The sequence below is a fragment of the Cryptomeria japonica genome, chromosome 11, assembly GCF_030272615.1.
Source record: "Cryptomeria japonica chromosome 11, Sugi_1.0, whole genome shotgun sequence".
Lineage (NCBI taxonomy): Eukaryota > Viridiplantae > Streptophyta > Pinopsida > Cupressales > Cupressaceae > Cryptomeria > Cryptomeria japonica.
In genome coordinates this window covers 373,701,165-373,721,018 of record NC_081415.1, presented here as the reverse complement: position 1 = coordinate 373,721,018, position 19,854 = coordinate 373,701,165, and the positions used below count along the sequence as shown (strand labels likewise).

The following is a 19,854-nucleotide window of genomic DNA, read 5'->3' as shown; positions in this document are numbered from 1 at the left end:
TCAAATTGAGTTGTTGCTTGAAATTATGCACAATTCATACAAGGATAGACATAATAAATGCACTCACACATATGAGAGGGAGGAAGGGAAGAAATCCAATTTACACAAATGATGATGTAGAGTATATAAATATATCAAATTGTTCTTTGAAAAAATTTCCACTATAACTGCTTTACATAACTAAATACAATAATTTTTTGTAGAAGGGTGTTTTCTTCCACTACATCATGAAGTGCCTATGGTTTACAAGGATATATGAATCAAGCACACTAATGTCTTGAAAGTTGACTTCTTGACTTCTTTATGTAGAGTGAACAAATTATATATATGAAAGAGAGAAGAAACCCGATTTACACAAAATTACATCATCTATGAAGTATATAATAGTATAATGTTATGTCAAAGTTCAAGCACAAACTCTTGAAGTTGTGTGATGTGATCGAGGAGTGCAAACATGGGTATCTTGTGCTCTCTTGTGTAGAGCTCTTAGAAGTGATGCTTATGTAGATGTGCACAAAGCTTTTATGTCAAAATGATCTTCATATGCAATGTACCTTAACATAATGTGTAAGAGCACATTACACCATGACATGTATGATAACGTACATAATTCATACAAGCATAGACATAATAAATGCACACACACAATTAAAAAAGAGTGTGGAAAATGATCTAATTTATACAAATGATGATGTATAGCATATAAATATTTACAAACTATTCTTTGAAAAGTTATTCCTCTATAATTTTTTTATATAACTAAACACACTATATATTTATAGAAGAGTGTTTTCTTCCATGAAACATTAGTCAGACATTAAACCCTTTTAACTAAAACTCATACTAAAAGATTGAAGATTGAGAAAAAAATCAATAAAAAAATTTAAGATAAAATACCTTACATATAAAACAAGTTTATTTCTATAAGTCTGTGAGACACATTAAAAGCTTTGATTTCATTTCCAATATTCGCAGTAGGTGGGTAGGTGACATTTATCAACTGTCATCCATCTGCACTTTCCACGGAAAACGCGTCCGAAAGCGCGTAAGGAACAGAGGAATTTGACGGGAAAAAGGGAAAGTAACCAAGCAATTAAATTGTACTTTCAACGTTATCATTATCATTACTTTCAAACCTCGCACCCAAACCGCACAAAGCGTACGAATTCTCTCCAACTTTAGACTCTACGAGTGGTATTTAAGAGTGTGTTGCCATTGACCACGCGACCTCTTCCCCGTTTTATCGTTATCATCCACACCTCCTTTCCACTCCCGCATGCTTCCTTCCTACGCATTCGCCTCAGTCTAAAGAATAGAGGGACTCTTTGCGGCTTTGGTGCTTCTTCATCTGCGCAAAAATGGTTGAGCAACTTACAGAGGAGCAGATCTCCGAGTTCAAGGAGGCTTTCAGTTTATTCGACAAGGATGGAGATGGTCAGAATCGTTCAATTCTTCTCTCGTTTACCCTGTTTTCAAGTTTGTCGAAGTTTTTGATGTATATGTTATGGGGGTACTTATTTTTTATTTTTTAATCCGTGTATAGATCGGTTGTCAAAAACTGGTTCTCATGATAGACTGTCTGGTTTGATCTAATGAAAGTTATAAGTTTGTGATAACTTGTTGAGTTGAAAATAAACATACGCATTAGGAACATGGGGCTTTCACAGTCTATAAAACTGAGTTCAACTCTTATGGTTAAAAACTTTTGTTGATATCAAGTTATCGGATCACACTTGTGATCCATAGTCAGATGAGCATTGCAGAGTAAGTCCAATAAAACAATTAGGATGTCAAGGGTTTCTATGTTTCCCTTTTGGCATCTCAATCAGTCTTTTTCTGGTATCTGTGTATTGTTTTAATTATTTTTATTATTTTGATGATAGATCAATGGAGTGTGATCTGAATCGTAGGTTGATGTAAACAAAAGCATACACTGTTTTTAACCAGAAGCTTTCTATATGTATATCTTTATGGCTAAATGTTTCTATTTGGATTGTTAGAAACATTGTCTAGAGATGTCCACTTTATATTGTGATTAGACCAGTGGAATATCAGTCGAGGTCTCGGCAAATTTACGAACTTTTCCTTTATCTTAGATTGTGTTTATGGAATAGGTCATTATCAAACCAGACCTCACAAAGTCAGCATTATCATGCATAATTTGATTTAGATGAACATCAAAATCATAGTTTGATTTGGATGAGTATCAGAATCTACTAGAAATATCCCGATCCCTAATTTCGCCCTCCGATATCTAGAGGTCTTCAACCCTGTAGGTCTCTTTACAAGCATCACAGCCATACATGAATTTACAGGAGACTTCAAGACTCCTATGTTTGATATGCTTATTTTTCCCCTAGTTTTTAACTCCTTTTTATGCTTTTATCCGTAGATCTGTTTTTCAATTCAATAAGTTGGGATTCGAAGTGAACCTTGTTCATTTTCTGCTAATTGCTCCACATTAATAGAGCTGTTTGGCAGTTCTTCTCAGTAAGTCTAATGCCACGTGATGATTTACCCAAGAATTTGAGCCTAGCTTCCAAGTAGTTTGTTTGCGTGCTACTTGCTATGCTCATACATCTACCTGTACGCTTTACTAGTTGAAGATGAACTGCAGCTATTGTTAATATCAATGGTGATTTAGGTTGTCTTTTCTTTGTGCTTATTTGGTTAAACATCAAATTAGTTCAGAAAATGCTTTATCTGCAAAAGACGTAGTTCTCTAACAAAAATAGCCTGGCCTGTAGAAGGACCCTTAGTTGTTAAGGCTAATTTACGGGGGGAGGCCTTGCTATTTCAATCTAAGATTTAATCTAGTTATTGTATTGACCTATTTGTCAACATAGAGGGCATATTATATCAGATCACTTTAGAAAGGATGCAACGCAGTTGTGAACTGCAGGATTTGACATTGTATTTCTTCAAAAGGATATGTTTTTTTATGGAAACAGAACATCTGGTCTTGATTGATGGTAACACAAAAATTGTTTGATCGAAGGCTTACTGCGTTTATAAAATTTATCTGCAGTTTAGAGTAGCAGATTTTATATTTAGAACTAATGTCATCATAACTTGAAGTAATAGTATTGTTAAATGTTTTAAACGTAAAAGTCAAGTAAGCTGTTTTATGCATTACTTGATTACGAATACTCATTATTTTATCAAGGATTTTTCTTGTAACATCCAAAAAACTTTAGAGCTGTTATGTGTATGTGGTCCTGAACTATAAATGATACAGAACAGATTGAAGCACTGTTTGAAGGCCCTACAAACCCTCTTTGCAAAAGGAACATTCCATAGGCATTGGCATCTTCAATTTTTTTTCCTCCTGCATAATGTTTTTGGATAAGATCAATGACCATGTCTGGAAAATACTCTTTCTGATGACTTTGTAATCCTCGAGAGTTTAAAATTAAAATAGTTCTGGATTTATAAATCATACACTTAATGCTTTTTTTAGTCAGAGTTTTTCATTAGCCACTATTCAAATATGCGATGTAACACTTACTGAGTCATTAACATTGTGCCCAGGTTACTTTGAGGGTATGTACTGTGTCCTTTGTGCACGTGTAACATATTTCTATCTTTGCTAGTTATTTCATCAAGATGGTGCTGTTAGCATTAAAGGATCTGCTATGCCTTAAAAGATACTTTTTGATTCACATTTTGTTTGTTTTTTCTCTGCACAAATTACTGTATTCTGATTGATACTAACAATCCATAAATGTTATTTGATTAGTAACAATTTATAGATGTTATTTGATTATTTAGAAACGTCAATTCAAAGCTTTTTATCAGTGATTAATAGAAGGAACCTCTAGGCATTGCATTGGGCCTTCATTTTTCCTTATTTTGCACCAGTTGTTTAAAAGTAATGAATGAATGTACTATTTAAGATTCATATCCACTTGCTCTTAATTTTTTGGGTCCTTGGATATTTATGAATTAAATATTTTATACCTCATTGATCTTTCTGGACTGGATGTATTTGTAAGCTAGTTGAGTTTTGTCTTGAGTTGGTTTATATGTTACTGTTACAATGATTTCTTTCTAATATATGTTTCTGTGTGGTCCGTTTTACAATGATGTCTTTCTAATATATTTTGCTGTTAAAATTAAGACTTTCTAATGTAGGAAGGACATTCCTCGCTTTTCTAAAGCTTTCATTCAACTGGCAAAGTGCCCCATATACGAACTAAAACTTGAGTTAGTGAAAGTTCTGAAAAATCTTCAATCTTTTAGATATGTTTCTGTGTGGTCCATTTTATGTGGCTATATTGTCTCTATGTTTGCATCTATGTTTTTTACAAAATATAAGCTATATAAGGTGTAAGTATTTGAGGCTCCGTTATTTTCAGACAGTAGATTTGCTCAAGTTTTTCAATTTTTTGCATGGTTTTAGGTTTTTTAGAATTTGTATGATTATTTGATTGAAGTGAATAAGATTTTTGCAAGCTTTTGCATGGTTTAGGATATTTTTAGATCTAATATGATTATTTGATTAAAGTGAATATGATATTATATGATGGTGCAGAGTCTGGTTAGAGTACGTACGTGAAAACCAGAGGGATTGAGCTAAATACCCTTGTCAGGCCCTCTTCCAATATGTAAATATGTAGTATGGATGCAATGCCCTAAACTAAATACATAGTGAAATCAAAACGAGAAAGGCTCTTAACAACAGAACTTTTTTATATTATCTTATGAAACATGTACATTTAAAAGAGAGCAACATATCTAATACAACTCACTGGGAATGCACAGCATGCATATCTGAACTCGGAGCATCTCTATCACATTGTGGTATGCAAACTGATTGCCCTACTCTTGCTGGATTCTCTGTGATTGTGATATTGTTCTGCACCTTGTATCACTCCTGACTGCTATCGTTCTGCAACATGTATGACTCCTGAGGGTTTTCATTTCCAGGACCAGTTTCATGCCGTAAGGGTTTCGTCCTCAAGCACTATAAGCAAGCTGCTGTAGCAGTGTCACCTTCCTGAAGCTGAAGTGAGTTTTGGTTTGCAATTTTCGAACATACTTTATCTCTCCTCCCCTAGTGTTTCTGATACTCCCTTAAACTGTTGATCCACAATCATGGGCAATTATCCCACTATTTGTGGTAGCTAACTGACAACTAACTCCCTAAATTGTTGGTAGTTTCAATCAATTAACTGGGTCTATTCTTAATCAATGGCAGTTTCAATTAGTTAACTGATCTCTCACCCACCTTTATTCCAATCCCAACTGAAAGGCCTGGCAGCTGCTCAACTGAAAGACACAAAGACGCGGCTGCCTCCTAATTGAAGACTCAGCCACCTCATTTCAATCATAAACATTCCTAACTGAAAATTCAGTCCTAGCTAGCTGCTGATAGAGTACTCAATGCAGTGGCTAAAAGGGGACATTGCAAATTGGACCTTCCTGGAATTGCTTTTCCCACAAACAATGCAGAGCTGAATGTTCAAGTATCTCTGGCCCCTCCCAAGTAGCATCCTCTGCAGATAGGTTTCTTCAATGGACCAAGTATTTTAAATTTTTATGGCACTCCTGTCCGTCAGCTTATTCACCCATATGTTAATAATGGAATTTAGAACCAATAAATGTTTCCATTCTTGTCAACAACACGTTCTTCTGTTATGAAGAACCCAACTCCTTGCACAAAAGCACCTTGAATCTGTCGAATTGCTTCACAGCTTTCTTTAGATGCAATTCTTTTAGCCATAATTCTTCTTTTGCTAAGCTGATATTGTCCATCTTAAACAATAGTGGTTTTCTTACATGGGTAGGTATGGGCTAGTTAGGCTTGGCTATCTTCCCTTCAATTTTCCAGTTGGCAATGTTATATAATAATAATATATACCCCATCGATAAATAGTGGGATTGAACTCAAATCTGGTTACTGAAAATTTCGTGGTTATTGAACACTTCCATCTGATTTACTGTAGCTTGACCACTCTTTTGAGCAGCATCTATTTATTTGCATAATTATGTACTCCGACCACCATCAAGCTGTACATTTATATTCAAACCAAGTAAGATACAAACACAGGCTATATTTACATTTAGTCTTATGGTTGTGGTCTGTTCAAGGCTACTGCAACACATTGTTGTACCTGTGAAGGTTTCTGGGTTCACAAATAAACAGTTGTATAACTCTCCTCACCAGGAATACATGAGAAACTTTGTGATTCTGAATGAAAGTGGTAGTTATGACCTATACTAATCTCTCCTTCAACAATAACTTAATCAGATCTGAGTGTTATCTACTTCACCTCCCTGGAGGTCAAAAGCTCTGCTATCAAAAAACAGAAAACAAATCTTGCAAAGAAAGCATTCTTTATCCAGGTAGTCCCTTCTTTTGAGAGTAAAAATCTTTTTGCTGGGTTTCTGAGAATGCCCTTATCCCAAATATCCTCCATGTCAAGTGCTAACTTCAGATAACAATTTCTTTTATCTGCTTCAGTGCAATTTGTACTATTTTTACATGCAAATGTTTGAAAAGCATCCAATAGGGGACTACAGTCAACAAACCTACATAAATTTCAATAATTTTGTCTTAAATTTCTACTATCTTGATGTGTAGGATAGCGAAACCATCAAGTGACAGCTACATTGAAACCCAAGAAGTGCTTTGCCTAAAATGACCTTAGCTGTGAGTGTGGAGACCCACTAGCAATGAGCATATAAATGCATGGTTAAGATTGTTAATTTTAAGCAATCAGATGTTAATTTAACCAATTAGATTATAATCAGACTGTGCATAAACAGTAACAGCAATAAAACACAAGACACAAGACACCAATACCTTGGGAAAACTTCCCTCTTGGAGGTGAAAACCCAGCCTTTAAATGTGATATGTATTATCTCAAATGTAGACAGTTTACAAGGCAATGACTTATCTCAGATTGCTGTTCAAGATATCGGTGATGAATGCAGCCCTTCATTAACAGCAGATGATTAGGAGGAGCAGCAGATGTCCAGATTAGATTCACACAAGAGACCTTATGAAGAACTTTGACAACTTCGCCACAATCAACCTTGAAGAGTTTGCACAATCGCCATATACAAGTTTGCATGAGGAAGGATCGCTGCTAGGAGAGCAGATAGCATTTGGTAATTATTGTGTTCAAATGACTTCATTTTGAAGTGGTTATATATCAATCTTTTGGCGCCAATTATCCTAAAGTCGGCTTGCATGTTAATTAAATAATGTTATATTGTCATTGTACATTTCCCACGTTAGACATTTGGGTCCAGCCCAATAGTCATTGAATTGCCTTTCCACGTCACATTTGGGCCCAACCCAATAACATATGTAATTGCCTTTACACGTTACATTTGGGTCCAACCCAATAAAAAATTTAATTGAGATAATACATATGAATTTTAATTGTCATTTGACAAAATTAAAATTCGATAATCAGGCATCCGAACTAGCTAACATTTTCAACACTCCCTCTTAGCTAGGGAGGATATCTGCCATATGTCATGATCCATTCATGACTTTCATCTTGCATTGCCCGCAAGGATGAATGTATAAGCTCTATAGAGTATACTTGCAATAAAAACACATAAATATCATGAACTCATTTCATGATGTCTATGTTGCATTGCTCGCAGAGGATGGATCTACCTTGCATTGCCTGCAGAGGGTGGAAGAGGTCTTACACCTCAACCTTCTCTCAGAGAAGGACACGTTGTCACCTTGCATTGCCCGCAGAGGGTGACTCCACCTTGCATTGCCCGCAAAGGGTGGAAGATGCAAACTGAATTGCATCACTAAGATTGAGACTCCCTCTCAATCAATGCTGTGTTCTCCACCATTCCAAGCTTCTCTCTGAAGTACTCAAACTTCACCCGAGCTGGAGGCTTGGTGAGAACATTAGAAACCTATTCATCAGTGTTGATATATTTCCGCTGGATGACACCTCTTTGTGCCATATCATGAATATAGTGATAATGAGTTTCCACATGTTTTGACTTGTCATGAAACACGAGATTATTAGACATTTTAATACAACTCTGATTATCACAATAAATAACAGTGCATTCTCAAGGTTGTCCAAACAACCCAGCAAGAAGCTTGCGAAGCCAAACTGCTTCTCTAGTTGCCACACTTGAAGCAATGTATTTAGCTTCTGCAATACTTAATGCAACTGAGGATTGTTTCCTACTGGCCCAAGAGATCATAGTAGAACCCAAGCTGAAATAGATTCCTGAAGTGCTTTTCCTGTCAGTAACACTTCCAGCCCAATCAGAATCAGAGTAGCCTTCCAAATTGATTACTATGTTGATTGGATACTTCAGCTCATAGCCAATGGTTCCACGCAAGTATCTCAGGATGTGCTTGGCTGCCACCAAGTGAACATGCTTTGGCTGGTTCATGAATTGGCTAAGTGCACTCACTGTATAGCAAATATTTGGGCTAGTGTTGACTATATACATCAAGGATCCAATCAACTGCCTGTACTCTGAAGGATTTGCAAAATCAGAGTTAGCTGCAGAAATACTCAACTTCTTCAAGTTAGTTTCCATAGGAGTAGACATAGGTTTACAATCCATCATACCAAATCTTTTCAATATATCAATAGTATATTTACCTTGACCTAGAATAATTTCATTAGGTTTTTGCCACACTTCTAACCCTAGAAAGTAATGCATTAGACCGAGATCCTTCATTTCAAATTCAGTATCTAATTCTTTCTTACACCTAATAATGAGGCTATCTTCACCAGTTAGAAATAAATCATCAACATATAGAACCAAAATTAGCATTTCACCATTAAATACTTTAAAGTAAATGTTAGGGTCAACATCATTCTTACAAAATCCTAAATTGACTAAGTACTTATCAATTCTTTCATACCAAGCTCTAGGGGCTTGCTTGAGACCGTAGAGAGCTTTCTTCAATCTGCACACATGAGTCTCTCTATTATGAATCTCATAACATTTAGGTTGTTCAATATAGACTTCTTCCTCAATAACACCATTAAGGAAGGCAACCTTTACATCCATTTGATGTAATTTCCAACCTTTGGTTGCAACAATAGCTATAATAGTTCTAATAGAAGTATATCTAGCAACAGGAGCAAATGTTTCTTCATAATCTATGCCTTCCTTTTGAGAAAAACCACGAGCTACAAATCTAGCTTTATATTTCTCTATACTACCATCAGCAACATGTTTAATTTTAAACAACCATTTGGAAGAAACAACAAACTTACCTTTTAGGTCTAGGCACAACATCCTAGACATCATTCTTGATGATGGATTGATACTCTTCGTCCATAGCTAACTTCCGTGCTTGCTGGTTCATAGCTTCTTCTATGCTGGATGGTTCAGCCTTAATGATGTTGCACATCATTGCAACATAGTTAGGGAGCTTCTAAGGTCTCTTACTTTCTCTGAAAGTGCCACTAGGAGCTGCAAACTTCTCTGCATCTTGAATTGTGCTTCTAACCCAAAGTGGTATTTTCTTGCTAACTGCAATATCTCTAGGTTCATCAGTTGGAACCAGAGGCTCATGAGGATCATCATGCTCAATAGGTTCAAGAGGCTCAATAGGCTCCCTCTGAATCTCAGGGTTAGTATCAATATCCATATCTTGATTATCATTAACTTTTTTATCATTATCAATAAGAGAACCTTTAGATTTCTTGAAAGCAATATTTTTTTCAAAGGTGACATCCCTACTTACCTCAATGTACCTTTGACCAGAAATGTAGATGCGAAATGCCTTGGAAGATTCGCTATATCCAACTAGGATACCCTTCTTCCCAGAAATAGATAGGTTTTCCAAAGATCCTTAGGTGGCTGATATCTGGTTTGACTCCTGTGAAAGCTTCCTCGGGAGTTATGTTCTTCAAGACACAGTGAGGACATCTATTTAGAATGTACACATTAGTCTTGGATGCTTCAGCCCATAAGAGGGTCTGCAGGTCCTGATCGTGAATCATAGCTTTGGCAGCTTCAAGAATGGTTCTATTCTTTCGTTCAGCTACACCATTTTGTTGAGGATTGTAGTGAACGCAGAACTCCCTCTTAATTCTTGTTTCTACACAAAAGTCATTGAAGCTACTTGAGGTGTATTCACCTCCATTGTTAGATCTTAACACTTTAATCCTTTTACCAGACATATTTTCAGCTAGAGCTTTAAATTCTTTAAATCTACTTAACACTTCATCAAATTCTTTAGATTTTAGAATTTAAATCCAAGTCTTTCTAGAAAAATCATCTATAAATGTAACATAGTATAGAATTCCGCTAGGTGAAGGAACAAACATGGGTCCACATAGATCAGAATGAACAAGTGCTAATTTTTCTTTAGCTCTACTTTCACTTTTATGAAATGGAATTTTAGTGTTGTTACCTAATGCACAACCTTTGCAAGCATCATCATGAGATTGATTAAGTTTAGGCATACCTTTAACCATCCTTTCAAGTGAAGGAAGTGCTTGATAGTGAAGATGACCGAGCCTTCTATGCCATAGCTCGCTAGATTCAGGAGCTTCATGAATGAGTGCTCGAATGGGGTTAGCTGAAAGCTTATACAAACTATCATATCTATTTCCAATAACACGAGTAGATTTAATACTATATTTCTTAGGCCACGCAAGTACTTTACCCTAAGAAAATGCTATTTGATAACCTTTATCTTCTAGAGTAGAAATAGAAATTAAATTCCTCTTAATTCCATGTACAAATAAGATATCACTAAGATGCAAGGACATGTCAGATTCTAAATTTAAAGAAGTGCTACCAAAACCTTTTATCGAATATTGAGCATCATCACCAATTACCACATGAAGCTTGGACTCTTTCTCCATCAAGTCTGAGAGATGCTCTCGATATCTCGTGATGTGTCTAGATGCACCATTGTCGATCAACCAAGTGTTGCTATCGGTTGGCACATTGCTGGACAAGGCAAAATGAAGAGGTAGTCTTCATTGTCTTTTGAGTTTGCAACTTCATTTAGGTTGGCCTCTCTTTGCATGGGCGGGTTCTGACATTTTTTAGCATAATGTCCAAACTTGTCGCATCTGAAGCAACGGACACGTGAAAGATCCCTTGGCTTCTTCCTTGAATCGTAAGCAGGAGGTCTGAAGTCTCTATCTCTTTTGAAGTTGTTCTTCTTCCAATGACCTCCCTTTCTTCTAACATGTTGAGATGCAAGCACATGTTGATCTCCTCCATGAGAGCCTTTATGCATTTCTCTGGCAGCAAGGCGTGACTTCTCTTGAATGCAATCTGATCGGAGGCGATCAAAGGAAGGGAATTTAGCTCTTCCACTTATGCTTTGAATAAAAGGATCCCAAGAGTCAGGAAGACCATTCAAAGCAATCATGACAATATCCTTGTCCACAACCTCGCTTCCAATGACGCTGAGTTGGTCCTTCAATTCTGAAATCTTCGTGAAGAAGGACATGACTGAATCACCTTTGCTCATTTTGACTTGAAGAAGCTGCCGCCTCAATGTAAGTGTCCGGCTGATGTTGTTGATCTCATATATCCCTTCTAGATGTTTAAACATCTCTCGAGCTGTCTTCAATTTGGAGATGACTGGAACAAGATGATCCTTTACGGAATCAATAAGGAATTTCTTTGCTTTGACAACATTCTTCTTGAATTGCTTTAGCTCTTCCGGATCCGAAGGTTCAGTCAGATCCATATCTTCCACAAACTGTAACAACGCTAATTCTTCAAGAGCAAGGAGGACACGAACCTTCCATGATGTGAAATTGAGGGCACCTTCAAGTCTATCCTCTACTTTCAGACTTGTAACCATCTTGCAAACCTGAAACAACAAACTGAAAGTGAAGGGCAACTAATAATCTGATTATTTTAATGAACCTAAAGCTCTGATACCATGTTAATTTTAAGCAATCAGATGTTAATTTAACCAATTAGATTATAATCAGACTGTGCATAAATAGTAACAGCAATAAAACACAAGACACAAGACACCAATACCTTGGGAAAACCTCCCTCTTGGAGGTGAAAAACCCAGCCTTTAAATGTGATATGTATTATCTCAAATGTAGACAGTTTACAAGGCAATGACTTATCTCAGATTGCTGTTCAAGATATCGGTGATGAATGCAGCCCTTCATTAACAGCAGATGATTAGGAGGAGCAGCAGATGTCCAGATTAGATTCACACAAGAGACCTTATGAAGAACTTTGACAACTTCGCCACAATCAACCTTGAAGAGTTTGCACAATCGCCTTATACAAGTTTGCATGAGGAAGGATCGCTGCTAGGAGAGCAGATAGCATTTGGTAATTATTGTGTTCAAATGACTTCATCTTGAAGTGGTTATATATCAATCTTTTGGCGCCAATTATCCTAAAGTCGGCTTGCATGTTAATTAAATAATGTTATATTGTCATTGTATATTTCCCACGTTAGACATTTGGGTCCAGCCCAATAGTCATTGAATTGCCTTTCCACGTTACATTTGGGCCCAGCCCAATAACATATGTAATTTGCCTTTACACGTTACATTTGGGTCCAGCCCAATAACAAATTTAATTGAGATAATACATTTGAATTTTAATTGCCATTTGACAACATTAAAATTCAATAATCAGGTATTTGAACTAGCTAACATTTTCAACATAGATAACTCTCCATGAATTCTAAGTGGGTGATGCTGAGGTGCTCCTGGTAGAGCTGCAAGTGTACCTTCTCTAGTGCTGGTGTTATCTCTTGCCAATTGCTCAAGCTCATGTGCCACAATTGAATCATCTGTTGCTTTTGATTCATTGGTCCTATAATAAACGTCTTCTTCATCAGAAATTACTTTAGTTATAATGCTACGATGTATTTGGCCCTTGCTTAGACGTCTATGACTACTACCATTGCTCTTTGTATGGAAAACACAACTTTTTTCTTCTAAGCTCATTTCTAGTTCACTCATCAATCCTTTTTGCCACAATAGGCTGAGCTGTAGTTCCATGATGGTATGAATTGAACTGCCTTTATTAACTTTTTTGTTGTCCAGTAGTAGTTGCTTTAGGTTGATGAAAATTTGTTTCTCAGTACAATCGATCATAGTGTCAAAGCCCTTCTAATATTCTGCTGTAAATGGGGGTGCAAATGCCTTACTAGACCCTTGAGAGGCTCAAATAAACCCTTGGGCCTCGATAAAGAGGAAAGTGTTTCTCTTTTCTGAACATTAGCTACCATGAATACAACTTGCTGAAATTTAGCAACATATAAATCCACTGATGTTTTGTTGTCTAATTTTGGCAAGATACCTGAAGTCCCCATCCTCACCTTTCACTCAAAGCAGTCTCACAATATCTGGTGGAAATCATCAAAAGTATGTGCAATTCCATGCTCTTGTGTGGTCAAACCATGGTGCCACTGGTCATAGGCAACACTCTCCAAATGCAATGTGGTGAACAGAATGTCATCTTGCTCCACTCTAGGATTGAGTGCAAAGTATGTCTGCAACCATGCTTGGGTGGATGTTTTATTGCTGCCATAAAAGGTAGGGCTTCTAATTTGTTCAACTTCTGTAGCAAGTGCCTCTTTCATCATTCCAGGTGCTACTATGGGTTTTGCTGTCCTGAACCTCCTTGACAAGTATCTCCAAATAGTTAACAAAAGTTAGTTACAGCCTTGAATTCTTCTGATTTCTTTTGATACTTCACAAAAAGTGTGTCCAACTCCCCTGGAGTAGTTTTCCTTAGCATTTGGTTTTTCATTCTTTTGTACAAACATGGGCTTAATGGGTTTCTGAAGGTGATTGTTTGATTAAGTGCTGGTTACTCATACAAAGTTAAACTGCCCTCTATCCAAAATGCTGTAGTATTATCTGGATTGATTATTTAACATTTGTTCCATTCATTTTACCATACTCTCTTGTACCTGCTAAATTCCTATTAGGGTATTTTAAAATAGATCTGCCCTTTCATCTTCTGGCATTTTACCCTTACTATTCTCGTGTGCTATATTCTACTTTCCTTGTTTCCTATGTTGATATCTTGTTTTCTTGTCAGTCTCTGACATGGATGTTTGATTATTTATATTTGTTTGTTTTTGTTTTTGTTTTTTCTGTTTAGTTATTTAGTTTTTTGTTGTTTTCTATGGTCTGGCAAGATCACAGCTTTGATACCACCATACTAAACTAAACATATATATAAATCAAACCTAGAAAGGCTCTAACAATAGAGATTTTTGATATTATCTTATGAAACACGTGCATTCAAATAAGAGCAACTAATCTAATACAACTCACTTGGAACTCCCAACATAGCGATCTGAACTCTGAAACATCCCTATCACATTGCATTATGCAAACTGATTGTTCTGCTGTTGGTGCATCTCTGTATGATACCACTATTATTTTGCACTATGTACCACTGTTTAACTGCTATTATTCTGCAACATGTATTACTTGTGAAGGTTTTTGTCCCAGGATGATCAGGTTCATGCCAATAGGGTTTCATCCTCAATTGCTAAGCAAGCTGCTGTGGCATCATCACCTCCCTGAAGCTAAAGTTGAGTTTTGGTTTATAATTTTCAAAGATACTTTGGCTTTTCTCCTCCAGCACTTCCTATACTCCCTCAAGCTGGTGATCCACAATCGTAGGCAGTTGTACCACAATTGGTGGTAGCTAACTGACAACGATCTCCCGAAGTTGTGGTCTGTTCCAATCAGTTAACTGAGCAGTCCCACCCTTAATTGATGGCAGTTTTAATCAGTTAACTGACCACACATTCACCTTTATTCCAATCCTAAGCAAAAGATCCAGCTGTGCTCCACCCGAAGGCACAAAGGTTTGCTGTGTCCCAACTGAAGAGTTAGCTGCCTTATTTCAAATCTAAAGATGCCTAACTGAAAACTCAGTTCACTTTTATTCCAATCCTAAGCAAAAGATCCAGCTGTGCTCCACCTGAAGGCACAAAGGTACTCTGTGGCCCAACTGAAGACTCAGCTGCCTTATTTCAAATGTAAATATGCCTAACTGAAAACTCAGTTCTAGCTAAGTGCCGACAAAGCACTCACTCAATGCTGCAGCTAAAAAGGGGACATTACAACCATACAAAAGGCCTAAATTCCCTATTCACAGAGCATACTTTACTTGTAAAATCATCTATATAAAAGGCATGTAACATAAGGGGAGCCAAAAAACATAAATATAAATTATTAAATGGTAATGAAGCAGCATTGAGATGATCTCAGATATTTGTCATCTTCTCCTCTGCTTGGAGAGTCTGGATGGTCCAGCATGACCTTTTGATGGCACTTGTGGTGCTTTGTCAAGTCCACTTGGAGGTAATTATTACTGTTAGAACCTCATCTTTCTGTTTGCTAGTGTAACTGATCAAATTCTCAAAGCTTTTTCCCCCCCAGATGTTTAATCTTGTCATGGATATGCAATGTTGATTGTCTTGGATTCAAAGCCACTGTTCATCTGGGGTGTCCTTTAGATGCACTTTAGATGAAAACAAGTGGTGTAAGTCTTCCAAGCCCAGAAGATTGAGAAGACAACTAATCGGACCCTCAAGAAGTAAGTCCTCCTCTACCCATTTAAGGTTTTGGCTCTTTCTCCAGAAGTTTTGGATCTCCTCGAAAATTGATTGGGAGAATTGAAGACTCATTAGATATCTAACCAGCCAACTTTACTAGGTTGGGTGGGTTGTCCTCTAAAATTGGCTGGGAGAATAGAAGACTTATGAGATATTTACCCAACCAACTTTACCATAGGGGGAGGCCCTTTGACACTGGTTGGGAAAATAGGAGAAATGGTTTCAATTTGTTACAACAATAGAATGTGTTTTTTGAATAATTGCTGGTTGGGAGGATTGGAGAAATAGTTTCAGTTTGCTAGAACCATGGAATGTCCTTCCTGAATAATCACAAATCCCAAGCTGGTTGGGAAAATTGGAGAAATGGTTTCAGTTTGATACAACAATAGAATGTGTTTTTTGAATAATTGCTGGTTGTGAAAATTGGAGAAATAGTTTCAGTTTGCTAGAACCATGGAATGTCCTTCTTGAATAATCACAAATTCCAAGCCTTAGATTGTGCAATTATCCTTATTGTAAAGTTTTCCAGCATCTAAGATAACATATTTTTTGCTTCAAAAGTTGAAATGCCTAAACATACTTGTTAAAATGGCCAATATATAGAATAAAAGTAGTGGGTGAAAGGGACGGATTTGGAATCTTGCCCATTAATGATTACTTGTGATGGAGAGCAAGGTGGCATCGGCTCTTGTCTCATATATGACTAGTAAGGGAAAATGCTGCCTCACATAAATAATCTAGACTAATAAAATAAACAAAGCTTTTAAGTAAATAATCAACCTAGATATAAGAGTTAGGACTGGCAATAATAAAAAACTGAAATTATTGTAGAAATAAATGAATTTGAATGCTATTCGTAGCTTGAGGTTTGATGATGGAATATACTACTGAAGAGGTGAGAAATGTATTTGCCAATGCACTGAAAAATCAGGGCCCTGTTCAGATGAATGTCTTGGAATCTGCAAACTAATTGTGTGTCACTCTTGTTAAGATCTGTGTCTGTGCAGCTGATCTCTGCAACTGAACCTGAAACTGACCCACAGGCTGTAACTGGTGGAAATTGAATGACAACAAGAAACGGAAAGAAACAGGCAGTGTTTACAAACACCTTTGGGAGTCTGCTGAATTGCGAGGGTCATGTTCAATCAGATCCCTAGGTGAACCGATTCAGCAATGATGAACCAAGATCAAAGACAACAGAAAAGCATGTAGTATGCCAAGGATGATACAAGCAGACAATGCAATCACTTTGCTATTTGATGCTTTCATATGAATGCATCCATGATAATCTTTGATGATCTAGATGAATTGCCTCTAGGGTTAGTGCTTAAATACAGCACCCTAGTGTGCAATTTGAAATAAATTGTGTTTTAGTCAGCTCATAACAGTAAGAGTTAAACTTGGTTTCATACTAAGAAATTGACATTTAAAAGTTTGGGGTTACTCATCTCCATGATCCAGATCTGATCTGCACATCTAGTTGTTCGACTTGGGCGCAGCATAGTTTAGAACTTTAGATGAATGATTAAATGTGCAGATTGGAACTGGATCATTGAGATGAGTAAAATGAATGAGACAGACCAAGATAAAGTTATTTGGCAACTTCCATGCAAAACACACCATTAGCACACTAGTTGATGCATAAAAAGACAATCCCAGTTGCTGTGGACCCAAAACAAATGGGAAAAGGGGATAGGCATAGGCATATGTACAATGCTTGAGGTGTAGGTTTTAGAGAGTGAGGTGCAATTTGGATTGTGTCTGCTCAAGTTATAGGTTCAATGTTTCAACTTTCAAGTAATAGTATTGAATGCAGGCTCTGAGTGCATTTATAGTACTTCCTAGATTTCTTCCTCGAGTTGACATCATTAGTAGACAAAGTGAGCAAGAAGAAACAAATATTAACAAACAAAGGTACATCTTGCACAAGGCTATTTGTATTTATATTCTGTTCTTATGGTTGAGGATTTTAACAGCTTTAGAGTTTACTGCTGTCATGATTGCTTTTCTTTAGTATTTAAATTTTTAGTGTTAGTTACTTTTTATAACCTAGGGTGTTTTTACCCCAGTACTTATTTTTAGCGGTTGTAGCTTTTGACTTGTTGATCTACTTTCAGTGTCTTTGGATATCAATATAATTTTATTCCTGCCTAATGGGGTGGGTAAACATAGGCTTCCATCTAGAAAAAGGAAAACTTATTCATAATTATGTTGATAGAATGGTTTACATTGCTTAGATTTGGCATTATTTTTACGCTAGTAGTTTCCTAATGTAACTGGCAGTAGTTTGACTCCTTCATGTTCATTTGGTCACCTGTTGACATTGATATACTTTCTTTATTCTTGCCTAATACGGTGGATGGACTGAGGCTTCCATTTGCGAAAGTGACAGTCAAATCAATATTCTATAAAATGGTATACGTTACTTATAGAATCGGCATTGTTATTTATTAGTCTCTAGTAATAAAAATGTTTGCTTGCTATAGTTATTAGTATTTTTGTACTTTTTGTGTACCGGGATTCAGCTTAATCTTAATTTGTATCCCCTTTCAAAGTCATTTTGTTAGATTTTGGTATGGTGGAAGGTGTTCTGGCAATTTCTAGTACATGGGACATTAGTCTCCAGATAACTTAAACATGAGGTAGGAAAGGTATTGTTCTATGGTATTTTATAATTTTCTGATTTCATTGATAAATCGCTGTGGCTGCAGGATGCATCACAACAAAGGAGCTTGGAACAGTTATGCGCTCTCTTGGTCAAAACCCAACTGAAGCAGAGCTTCAAGATATGATAAATGAAGTTGATGCTGATGGCAATGGTACGATTGACTTTGCTGAATTTTTAAATTTAATGGCACGGAAAATGAAGGACACAGACTCTGAAGAAGAGCTTAAGGAGGCATTCCGGGTCTTTGACAAGGATCAAAATGGTTTTATATCTGCTGCTGAACTACGCCATGTCATGACAAATCTAGGTGAAAAGCTTACTGATGAAGAGGTTGATGAGATGATTCGGGAGGCTGATGTGGATGGAGATGGACAGATCAACTATGAGGAGTTTGTCAAGGTGATGATGGCGAAGTGATTTTGTATTTCTAAGACCCCCAATATCATGTGTCTTTTGTAATCCAGATTGTCTGTGTTGCACTCAATAGAAATCTGGTTGTGTGATTTTATTAAAGCTCCGTTCAGGACCGTAGCAGTTATGTTTCAAAGGAACAATGGGTTCACACCTTGCTCTATCGTAAAATAGAGTGAAGGTGTACTTTCTGGTTTTAACTGTCTGAATGTCCTGTGTTATATATTTTCGACTAGAAGTTTATTGTACTGTGAAAGACTCCTGTTAACGTCTTTCTCGCTACAAAATTAGAGGGAAAGTATTTTGCTTTCTATTTTTGGACAGTGGGTTTAGTTTGAATGTCTCTACTCTGATCCCTGTGCCTGTTTTTAAAGTTAAGTACTACACAAAAACAAGTTAGTGTGTAAGAAAGGAATTGAGGGTGATGTTTTTGGTACAAATTTTCAATATTATAAATTTGTTTCTTTAATCTTTCATTGGATGCATACCGAAACATTCAAAACTTCTAGTAGTTCCTTCTGTAGAACTGCTTCGTAGAATTTACTTTTGAAGATTTGCTTGGGAAGGGGGTACAACATTTGCAGGTTTTTGTCCTAAGATATTCGAAATTCGTAGATTGAGCACTAACTTCATCTTTCAATGTTCATAAGATTGACCAAATGCTTGCGATGCAGCGCACTAAGATTCGTTATTACTTGAGATTTTCTCTTCTGGCAATAATTTGAGCACAGAAAAATATTTCTTTGGTTACAATATTGGATTGATTCAGAAGCTGCTTAAAAGATGATAATTCTGTTTCTGCTTTGAGAGGCTAATTGGTATTTACTCTACCTGAGATCACTTAATGGTTACTATGGTAGGACGGTTTCAGTTTTTTTTCCAAAGACTTGCGGGATTCAACAAGGTACTAGAAACAAGCTAATTACACTTTCATAAAAATTATGCAATTTATCTGGGAACAATCCAGATTCCAGAATACATGATATCTGGAGTTAAAACTGATTTCCTGTTGTTTTGTGAATAAATAAATATTGTGCTATTATCTGGGAACATTCCTGATTCACAACATATGATATCTGGAGTTTGGAACGGTTTTCTGTTGTTTTGTGACAATATTGTGCGTATCTGGGAACTATCCTGATTCCGGTACACATGATATTTGGAGTTTGAAACTGTTTTGGTTGTATTGTGACCTAGAGATTTTCCCGTAAATTTCTAAAGCTCATTTTAT

At 36.6% G+C, this 19,854-nt stretch overlaps 1 protein-coding gene across 2 annotated transcripts; it reads left to right on the top strand.

Moving 5' to 3' along the window:
- The first annotated feature begins 1,197 nt into the window (after positions 1-1,197).
- On the top strand, positions 1,198-19,097 carry LOC131859940 (calmodulin-2/4). Of its 2 annotated transcripts, none has more exons than XM_059214240.1 (2): positions 1,198-1,434; positions 18,256-19,097. In XM_059214240.1, exons 1-2 carry the CDS (start codon positions 1,359-1,361, stop codon positions 18,627-18,629), a joined length of 450 nt encoding a protein of 149 aa, XP_059070223.1. In that variant the 5' UTR covers positions 1,198-1,358; the 3' UTR covers positions 18,630-19,097. The 2 variants fall into 2 exon arrangements, with proteins under 2 accessions (XP_059070223.1, XP_059070224.1); XM_059214241.1 differs by lacking the exon at positions 1,198-1,434 and adding an exon at positions 4,990-5,010.
- The last annotated feature ends 757 nt before the right edge of the window (positions 19,098-19,854 follow it).